General features: G+C 42.1%; 1 protein-coding gene across 1 annotated transcript in view; it reads left to right on the top strand.

Moving 5' to 3' along the window:
• LOC109918813 (ninein-like protein) overlaps positions 1-11,529 on the top strand; it is a 56,288-nt gene that overhangs the window by 14,542 nt on the left and 30,217 nt on the right. Inside the window, exon 7 of the mRNA XM_048600931.1 lies at positions 8,105-8,261. Within this exon, the coding sequence (XP_048456888.1) occupies positions 8,105-8,261 (157 nt within the window). The remainder of the gene's footprint in view (positions 1-8,104; positions 8,262-11,529) is intronic.

Raw genomic sequence — 11,529 nt, 5'->3', positions numbered from 1 at the left:
TTTACCATTTACCATTTACCATTTACCATTTACCATTTACCATTTACTTACCTATGGAGATCCTTACATGGATCCAGCTCTCTCAGATTGAACAGGATGTCTGACACTCCTGTTTTTATCCATGAGCCAGGGTTCCCTGATTGGACCAGGTTAACAGTCCTAATCAGGGAACTCATATTCTAGGAGGACTCCTTAGTTCACCTCATTACAACCACTACAGTGGGTTTTAGAGCAGACATTAGTCACTGGCATCCATTTTACAACTTTTACTTCAAAAGCAAGGGAATTCACCAGTAGATTGTAGTATCTTTCAGTTGTTGGAAAAGGATGCTGTAGGAAGACAAGATAGCAACTATTTTGTTATTTTACTCATACTGGTCCTAGTATTAGCTACAGCTCTTCCAAGTGTGAATTTAAGAATCCTCACTAGTTTTGTTTAGATGCCACTTGTACAGTCTCAGTTTTAATATTTAATTACTCTGAATTGGCATTGGTAGATCTTAAGTCTGCCCTGTTAATTGTAGAGACGTATGCTTATTTACACTTCTTGTTCCTTCTCCTTTCTTTAATGTCTGTTGTCCTTACGCCCCGCGTGTTGGAACTTGGAACTTTTATAGAATTAGTCTTAATTTAATGAATATTCATTCTAGAAAAATAACCGTTAATATATTCTTGAAGCTGCTGATACAGCCATTAACTAGACCAATCTTTTCCAGACCCTGCTTCTCCTCTCCCCCACCAACACTGCTAGCCATTAACCTACTTCAGTCTATGTTCACTCAACATCTCTGCCATCGTCCCCAGCTACTCAGAACATTCCTATAGCCTCAACCCCTTCTGATCCAATTCCTTCTCTTACAATTACTCCTTCTTGGCCTGATACCAGTGGATACTGTTCCCGTTGTGGCCTCCTCTACATCGGGGAAACCAAGTGGAGGCCTGGGGACCGCTTTGCGGAACACCTACGCTCGGTTCGCACTAAACAACTGCACCTCCCAGTTGTGAACCATTTCAACTCCCACTCCCATTCCTCAGACGACATGTCCATCCTGGGCCTCCTGCAGTGCCACAACGATGCCACCCGAAGGTTGCAGGAACAGCACCTCATATTTCACTTGGGAGCCCTGCAGCCCAATGATATCAATGTGGACTTCACAAGCTTCAAAATCTCCCCTCCACCTACCGCATCCCAAAACCAGCCCAGCTTGTCCCCGCCTCCCTAACCTGTCCTTCCTCCCACCTATCCCCTCCTCCCACCTCAAGCCCCACCACCATCTCCTACCTACTAGCCTCATCCTGCCCCCTTTGACCTGTCCGTCCTCCCTGGACTGACCTATCTCCTCCCTAACTCCCCACCTACACTCAACTTTACTGGCTCCATCCCCGCCTCTTTGACCTGTCTGTTTCCTCTCCACCTATCTTCTCCTCTATCCATCTTCTATCTGCTTCCTCCTCTCTCCCTATTTATTTCAGAACCCCTTCCCCTCCCCCATTTCTCAAGAAGGGTCTAGGCCTGAAACGTCAGCCTTCCTGCTCCTCTGATGCTGCTTGGCCTGCTGTGTTCATCCAGCTCTACACCTTGTTATCTCAGATTCTCCAGCATCAGCAGTTCCTACTATCTCTGACACAGAACTTGTGTTAAACGACCTACTCTTATGCTATAAAGTGTTACGTAATTGACTTCATCTCCATTTTCTTTAATCTGCCTTTTGTCCAGCCTAAACATCAAAAATTCATTGTCTGTGCTCATAGCTTGGTGTCACCACCTCCTCCTCACTTCCTCCACCTTTTGCAACATTTAACATCAGCTGTCTTCTGTGGCCACCTTTTTGGGAATGCTTTATCCTGCTTCCTTCTAACTATTGTCCTCTAACCCCTGCACACGAACTTCACAGATGTCCAGAGCTCCCTTCTACATCCTGATGCTTGGCAACATCATTCATAGTCATTGGTTCAGTTTTCTTAAGTCAGCTGGTGGCACTCAACTCTACTTGTCAACTGGAATGCTCAATTACAGACTCATCAGAGTTTTTCGCTGGTATTGGTAATAACAAATTATACTTGTATAGCACCATTGACATAATGAAACATGTCAAGGGACTTAACAGGAGCATTATAAAACAATGTATGACACTGACCCACATAAGGAGCTCTTAGATCAGATGAACAAGTTTGGTTAAAGGAAAAGATTATAATGAATGTCTTAACGGGGGAAAAAGAGGTGGTGAGGCACAAAGGAGCACGAGAATATTCTAGAGCTTGGGGTTTTGGATGAAGACACAACCACTGACGGTGGAACAACTAAAATTGGGCATGCACAGAGGACAATTTCAAGGAGTGTGGCTACCTTATAGAGTCTTACAGCATGGAAACCCTTTGGTCCCACTAGTCCACTCCAACCATATTCCCAAACAAAATTGATCCCATTTGCCTGCATTTGGCCCATTTTCCTCCAAACATATCCTAATCATATACTTATCCAAATGTCTTTTAAATGTTGTAACTGTACCTGCATCCATTATTTCCTCTGGCGGTTCATTCCACACATGAACCACTCTCTGTATTTAAAAAGTTGCCTCTCATGTCATTTTTAAAACTTTCTCCTCTGACCTTAAAAATATGCCCCCTATCTTGAACTCCCCCACCCTAGGGAATAGACCCTTGCTATTCACTTTATCTATGCCCTTCATGATTTTATAAACCTCTATAAGGTCACCCCTCGACCTCCTACATTCCAGTGGAAATAAGTCCCAATATATCTAGTCTATTTTTTTTTAACTCAAACCCTCCATTCCTGACAACTTCTTTTCTGAACCCTCTCCAATTTAATATCCTTCCTATAGCAGGGTGATCAGTACTGCACACAGTACTCCAGAAGATGCCTCACCAATGTCCTGTACAACCTCAACATGACGTCCCAACTCCTAAATGCAAAGGTCTGAGCAATGAAAGCAAGTGTGTTAAACGCCACCTTAACCGACCTGTCTACCTATGACACAAATTTCAAAGAATTAAGTACCTGAACCCTTAGGTTTCTCTGCTTGTGGGGGTGGGGAGGAGGAGAAAAGGAGAGGTGTTTGAAAACAAGATGAGAACTTTTATATTAAGTTGTGGCTTTACTGAGAAATGTCACAGGTCAGCAAACATAGGGATGGTGCAAAGAATGCTTCTTGTGTAAGGGAAGACATGGTCAATACAGATTTGGATGACCTCAAGTTTATGGTGGGAGATCAGCCAGGAATGTGTTGGAATAGTTGAGAGTTAGCAATGTTTAGAATGTGAGTTTTAGCAACAAATGTACTGAGGCAAGGTTGACGTCAGGTGATGTTACAGAGATGGAAATAGGTGGTCTTGGTGATGGCACAAGTTCACGGTCAAAAGCTCATTTCAATATCCAGAGTGACTCATGTTGGTGAACAGATTGACTTAATGACAGATTATTGCCAGAGAGAAGGCTGGAGTTGGTAACTAGGGAACAGCGTTTGGAACGGGGACCAAAAGCAATGACTTCAGCCTTCACAAAATTTAATTGGAGGAACTGCTCATCTCGTATTAGTTGTTAAATAAGCTCTGTCTTGGCCAATATTTATCACATTGCTGTGTGTGAGAGTTTGGCTGCTGTGTTTCTGACATTACAACAGTGGAGGCACTTCAAAGGCACTTCTAGAAAAATTGTGTTTGAAAATCTTATCACAATTTGAACTCAGGCTAGTAATTGGAATTTCTATGAATGGAGAGTTTTATGGATGTCTTCAAAACAAACGTCGATTGTTCTTGTTTCTATTGTTGTATGAACGTAAGCACAGGAGTAGGCCATTCATTCCATCAAGCATCAATCATTCACTGTGGCTGATTAAACACTTCAATGCCTTTTTCTCAACCCATCTCTATAAACCCTGTATGCCACTGGTAAACATAAATCTATCAATCTCTACCTTAAACATACTGGAAGTCTGAGCTTCCATGATCCTGTGTGGTAGAGAATTCCAAAGGCTTAGAGCCGTCTGAATAAAAAAAACACTCTTCATCTCAAACCTAAGTGGCTTTCTTTTTAAACTGTGCCTGTGGCTTTAGATTCCCCAACCAGGGGAAACATCTTACCTGCATTTACCCTGGATATCTCGTAAAGTACTTCTTGAGTTTCAAAGAGATCATCTTTCGTTATTTAATATTCTGGAGAATACTGCTCAGATTCCACAATCTCTCTTTATAGGACAGTTCCACCATCCTGGGAACAAGTTTGAACCTTTGTTTGCACTCCCTGTATGACAATAATATTTTTGCTGCATTAAGGAGACCAAAACTGCACACACAACTCCAGGTGCAGTCTAACCAAGCTCCTATAGAATTGAAACAAGACTTCACTACTCCTGTACTCAAACCCTTTTGACATAAAGGCTAACATTCAATTTGCTTTCCAAATAGCTTACTGCATTTTCATGTTAGCCTTCATTAACTTATGGATAAGGACAGCTAGGTCCTTTTGTGAATCGACCATTTGAGAAATACTCTGCACATCTATTTTTCCTCTCAAAGTGCATTATCTCACATTTTTATACATTAAATTCCATCTGCTATGTTCTTGCCCATTCACTAAGCTTTTCCAAATCTCCTAAGGCTGCTTTACATCTTCTTCACAACATGTGTTCCCATTTAGCTTTCTATCATCTGCAAATTTGGAACTATTACATTTGGTTCCCACATCCAAATCATTGATATAAATTGTGACCAAGTAATGACTTGATGGTACCTGACTAGTCACAGCCTACAAAATGAGAGAATGATCCATTTATTCCTACTCTCTGTTCTTTGTCTGTTAGCCAATCAGTAAACTATGCCAGTACATTATCTCCATGTGCTTTCATGTTTTTAATCAGCCTCCTGTGGGGGACTTTAGTAGAAGCCTTCCGAAAATCCAAGAATGCCATGTCCATCAGCTCTCCTTTGTCAATTCTGTTAGTAATGTTTTCAAAACAAGTCCAACAAGATCATGAAACATGATTTCCATTTCGCAAATCCATTCTAACAATGCCTAATTAGATCATAAACTAGGTATCTTTATAATAGATTCTAACATCTCTTTACTACTAATGTAAGGCTAACATGTCTGTTGCTCGCTGTTTTCTTTCTTTCTCCGTCTTAAATAGTGAGGTGATGTTTGCTACTTTTTGAGTTTTTGCGTCTTGAAGGAATATAGAGTTGCTGTAATATAATAGTTTTTTAAAGACTATCCATTGCCTGTTTATGGTCATGCCTTTTAATGTACTTTCCCAATCCACCTGGGCCAATTTGTGCCTCGTGCTTTCATAATATAATTTATTCAAATTTAATACCCTTGCTTCAGATCAAATACCTTACTTTCAAATGTACAGTAAAATTCTATCAATTTGTTTCACTCATCCGTAAAGATTCTGTTGCAACAAGATTGTTGACTAGCCCTTTTCATTACATAGTACTAGATCTAAAACAGCATTTCCTCTGGTTGGCTTCTTGGCATATTGCTCTAGAGAACCATCCTTAACACATTTTTAGAAACTTGTCCTCCTCAGCTTTAGTGTTTGAGTTTTTTACTCAGTCTATGTGAAGATTGAAGACACCCATAATAAATGTGTTGTCCATGCTACATGCTTCTGTCATTTCCTGATCAATACCATGTCCAACGCTACTATTACTATTTGGCCACCTATAAATAACTCCAACCAATATTGCTACATCTTGCTGTTTCCTAGTTCCACCCAAATAGATTCCACACATTGTCATTCCAATCTGAGACCCTCCTTATTAATATACTGATCCCATCAGCGCAATTCCACCATCTTTTCCTGCTAGTCTGTCCTTCATAGATAACAAATATCCTCAAGTATTTAGTTCCCAGTCTTGGTCACCACCCAGCCGTATTTCTGTAATGGCAATTAGATTGTACCAATGTATCCCTGTTTGTGCCTTTAGATCATCTACCTTGTTGTGAATGCTAAGTGCATTCAAGTGGAGTCCCCTTAACTTTATCTTTTTGACATTATTCCATTTTCAAAGTATACTCATGCTTAGCTTTGTTTCCCCTGTCTTCTAGTCTCCCAAGCATCATCTTTTCGACTTCCTTCTTGTTGCCAGCTTCACCTCCTTCCAATTTGGGTTGCCCCTCATGTTGCCATCTCCCGACAAGACACCTTAACCCACCCCAATAGGTCTGACAAACTTCCCTGCGGGAATACCAGTCCCAGTTATTAAATGTAACCTGTTCAGGTCATACTGTCTCACCTGCCCCAAAACCAGTCCCAGTTCCTCCCTTCCTACTGCACCAGTTCTCCAGCCACAAGTTCAATTGATCAGTCCTCCTGTTCTTATGCTCAAATGGCACTGAGATTAGTCCTGAGATTACTTGAGGTCCTTCTTTTTAATTTTCTTCCTATCTCTCTGAAATCTGGCTTCAGAACCTCGGCCCTCTTCCTTCCTATGTCATTAGTACCGATGTGGACCATGACTCTGGCTGAAACTCCTTCCCAGATGGATGTCCTGCAGCTGCTCTCTGACATTATTGACTCTGCCACCAGAGAGACAACACACCATCTTGAAGCCATGTTTCATGTAAGGAAATGACTGTCTGATCCCCTTACTGTGGAATCCCCATAACTATTGCTCCTACATTCTTCTTCCTCCTCCCCCATACAGCTGAGTTGCCTGTGGGGTCATGGGCTTGGCTTTGTCTGCACTCCCCTGAGGAAGCATTACCCTTACCAGTTTCCAAAATGGCATGTTGGTTAGCAAGCATGATAGACTGAGGGTACTGCTACGCTATGTACCTGTGTTTTTGTTTTCCTGGGCTGTCTGCCTATACATCATGTGGAGGTGTCGGTGTTGGACTGGGGTGGACAAGATTCTAAACAAGGCGTCGCACCTAAAAAGCACTGTCTGACCTGAGATATCCCCTCTCGTATACACTGATAAAACCTTTAATTATCTTGGGGCAATAACTTGAAAGAAATTCTGGGATTTGCATTTTAATCAATAGAAACCTGTGTCTCCTCTCTAACTGATTAAAGATTCAACAGGAGGTGGTCAGTGAGCCATTTTTAGGGTTGTTACCTTTCTGCTTATAAATTCTGTGTTGGTATACCTCCTTTTCCACACTACACCTGAGGAAAGAGCAGAGTTACGAAAGCTAGTGTTTTCAAATAAACCTGTTGGACTATAACCTGGCATCGTGTGATTTTTGACCTTGCCTATACATTATAACCTGGAGTGTGACTGTCTCTCTAACTGCGCTATACATGTAGTGCTTTGCCTACTGAAGCTTGGAACTAAAGCTTGTGCAGTCTTTCTGCAGAAGAGTTTGTGTGAGACATCGAAACATTTAAATCCAAATTAATACCCAACTTTCACTTTAAAATACTAACAGAATCTATTTGCCAATCAGATACATTCCCTATACTTGTGACGTCACACTGCCCTTGGTCCAAGTACAGGGAGACCTCTTGGCCTGCATCTTATTTCCTCTCCTGCTCACCCCTCACTCTCTGGAGACTTTAGTTCTTGGTGTAAAACTTAATTAAAGCATCTCTCTCATTTTGATCTAAATTCCCATTGCTCACTCTGACTCAATCTCACTCTGGTGAAGTTCCCTTACATTGGCCATGTGGCTTATTCTGGCCTTCCCTGTAGCTCACGTTTGCTGATAATTTTGCCTCCTTAGAAGTCACGTATGTAGTTTACACCCAAATTAATAGTGTGTTTTATGAGTGTTGAAGAGGTTCGTGACTCAGCTGCTTTTGCGGGCACTTGATGTGAAAGAAAGAACACATATTTCTTGGCAACCACTTGCCCCTCACCTGAGAAGTAGTGAATATTGACACAAATGCTGGCCAATGAGTTGGAGATGGAGTACAATTTGAGATTTACTGGATTTAGGATCAGAATATGGCAATTAGAGTGTAACAGAATTATTTGTTGAGAAAAATACAGATTGGAAAATAGTTACGTCGTACAAAGTGCTTGTGAAAATTAAACCCAGTCACTTACAGGAATTACCCAGTCATCTCCATTCTGGAGTCACTATATGTAAACTTTTTCTTTTCTTTAGTCTAAGAATTTTTGTTCATTCCCACAGGAGTTGCGTGACCAAAATGATGAGCTTCGGTCTGAAATAGAGCTGCTCCACTCACAGCTGCACCACAGGAAATGTAGCAATGCGGGTAACAAGAGGGAGAAGAATCCCATTTGTATAAGCCCTGATGGCTGGGTCACCAGGTGCCAGTCTGCTTCTGGTAAGTGATTGCAGGTTGGCTGTAGCCCCCTCACGCTCTATCTCCTCCCACCTTTCCCATGTATTGTGGCGTACAGTCAGCAGGCAGAAGAATTGTGTACAATGTAAAATCGTGAGTCAGTATTCAGGTTGAGAATGGCTTTGGAAGGTGAGTAGTGCTTTCTTGACTGTGCTACTTAAGGGATAATTATTTGAAAGGAAGGAATGTAAAGAAATAATTTGAACAACCTCAGGATGTCCTAAAATGTTTTGTAGCCAACAAATTGAAGTTGCTGTTTAAATGTAGGGAGGCGTGACAAATGTGAGCCTTTTTTTTCCTATCTGCTCTGTCCAATCATTCTGGTTCGTTAAGAGATAATTATTGGTCAGGGCAACAAAGCTCTCCTTTGGAATGGTTCTTCTGCACCTTTTAATGCCAGTGGTGGAAGGGTCAAGAATGTCTAGACACTGATTTAAGGTGGCACGAGGGAAAAGGGTTTTCACAAAGTGAGTGGTTCAGATCTGGAATGTACTGCCTGAGAATAAATAAAATATCACCACAATCCCAGAGCGCCACAGGACTGGACTCATCAGAGGGCAACAACTGGTTTAACCTGAGGGTCACTACACTTCAGGAGAAGGATGAAGGTGTGAAGGCATGACTTCATGATAAGCTCAGCTGAACCCATGCTTTTGGTGTCACTCTGCATTGCAAACCAGCCGTCTGGCCAACTGAGCTACTACTCCCCGAGAATATGGTGGAGGCAACTCAGTTGTGGCTTTCAAGAGGGGACTGGATAATTACCTGAAGAGAAAATATCTTCTGTCTCTTTTCTATGAAACCATGAAGTAGGGCTACCTGGATTACTGTTGTAGAGAGGAAGTGCTAACACAACAGGCTGCATGGCCTCCTCCTGTACAGTAATACAGTAACCTTTCTTGTTTGTGAATTTACCGGAGAAGGTAGACAAGACCTCAGTTTAACTTCCTATCAGAAAGAAGGCACCTCTGATAGAGCAGCCCCCCTTGTATCCGTGCTGGAATGTCAGCTTAGACTGTCCACCGAGGTGGAACTTTAACCCATAATCTTCTGACTTGAGGCAAGAGTGCTGTCATTGAGGTATGACTGTCAGTATATAGAATGAAAGAATTTTGGTAAAATTTTATAAATATTTTGCAAAGAGAGTTTTTTAAAGATTTTTTTTATTGGCTGAATTCTCTGCAAAGGCATGTTGCAAAATGCAAATTGAAAGGAAGTTAATGTTTGGAACGGTGATAAATGTGACTATTTCTTCATGCCCATATCTCTGCATAGAACAGGAAGTCTCTGCCACTGATATCACTGGAGCAGGAAGTTGGCACCCGCATCATCTGAGGGCACAGTATTGTTGACCTTATTGTTTGTTCACTGTCCTTGAATGCTTACCACCCACTTGTATGCATCCCTTTCCACTTCACTTGCTCCTTCTAATTTTCTCTTCTTCTCCTGAAGGTGGCAGCAAAAGGCATTATTAAGTGCCATTGTTCCTTTGATATCTCAGCATATGCGACCAGTCAATTGTTTGCCCGGCCAGTAAGTGCAGGGAACCTATTTGACTACAGGGTGGAGGCATTGCAACAGAATTCTTCCTCACTCACAATGCTTGGCAGCTTGAACCATGAATGAGATCAGGGGCCTGAAGAAGATGTTTTTCCTCTTTTGGCCTGCTGATCAGCAGGCCTTTGTTGTCCCCCCCTACTCCATTACTCTGTGTGACCTCTGATTTTCCACTGCATGGGTTATTAAAATTGTGTTACCTTTGGATCAGTGGTAAAGCTGTCATCTCTGAATCAGAAGGTTTAAGCATCACTCCAGAAATTTGAGCACAATATTTAAACTCGTACTCCAGTAGAGTGCTGTGCTGTTGGAAACGTTTGGAGAAGATGTTAAACTGATCACACAGTTGCCTTCTCTCTGAATTGAATTAGCTTTACTGGGACATGCACTGGAGTAAGTGCAGTGAAAAGTTTGCAATGTCACCACTTATGGCACCATCTTAGGTACAAGATACCTAGGTACGGATACATAAGTATTTGGTTTAAAATTGCAAGAATAATAAGTACAAGTTCAACATAAGAATAAAAAGGAAAAAGTTATTTGATTTAAGGTCCTTTCATCCAAGTCTGTGCCAGCACCCTAGCCTCTGGATCGCACTGCGCCAAGTCGTCAGTCTTGGCCAGGTTTGAAAACTCGAGGCCTCGCCTCCCCGCTACAGTCCCCGGTCTGGGATTCACCTCCTTGTACTGGCCTTGAGTCTGGGACTCGCCTCCTGTGCCGTTCTCTGGTCTGGGACTCGCCTCCGGGACTCACCTCCTTGTACTGGCCTTCGGTCTGGGACTCACCTCCGGGACTCACCTCCCTGTGCCAGCTTCTGATTTGGGATTTGCCTCCCTGCAACCACCTCCTGTATGGGACTTGCCTCCCCTTGCTGGCCTCTGACCTGGGACTTGCCTCCCTGTGCCATTCTCCGGTCTGGGACTCACCTCCGGGACTGAATTCCCCATGATGGCCTCTGGTCCAGGAGTCACTTCCTCCATTGCCCGCCAAGTAAGTTTAAAATGTTAAGAGTTTGAAAAAAAGCACACAAGAAAAGAGAAAAAAGCAGAGCCAGCATGGGAGCAGCACTCTGCCGCTATGTTGAAGTGAATGTATAAAAATCACATGGTATTTCCTTTATTTTTGCTTTAAATCAATATTGCTACCTGCACATTGAGATACAACCTGGAGTACAGTGTGTATACCTACACTGTCCCTGAAGCTGTTTACTGTTTTTCTCTAAATGAGTTTTTTCAATTCCTTTTGAATTGTAACACTCCTTTACTTACATCTGTACATAGTTTATCACATACAGCTCACTAATGTAGTGGCTAAGACCTCTCTCTTCACATGTTCATTATAGACTGATGTCTTCTTTTACTGATATCAGTCATGTGATTTACGTGAGTCCTTTTTTACCACAATACTATTCTCATGAAAAGTGGGTGAGTTTGCTACATTACAACAGTGATGGCAAATTGTACAGTTCATTTGCTGTAATGCCCATTGGAACATTATGGTGTCACAAAGGGCACTCTATAAATGCAGGTTATTGTAATTGTAGATATGCCTTGAGTGATACCTACCCCCAAACCAACATCAGACTGAGATGAAGGGAAATTTCTTCACTTTGAAGGGTTGTGTATCACTGACATTCTCCAGCCCAGCGAATGAGAAGATTTTGCAGTCAAGTATATTTCAGCTATAGAGCCAT

Source organism: Rhincodon typus, chromosome 9 (genome assembly GCF_021869965.1).
Source record: "Rhincodon typus isolate 14 chromosome 9, sRhiTyp1.1, whole genome shotgun sequence".
Classification (NCBI taxonomy): domain Eukaryota; kingdom Metazoa; phylum Chordata; class Chondrichthyes; order Orectolobiformes; family Rhincodontidae; genus Rhincodon; species Rhincodon typus.
Note: the sequence above shows the minus strand (reverse complement) of the source record. Positions and strands in the feature narration are given on the sequence as shown.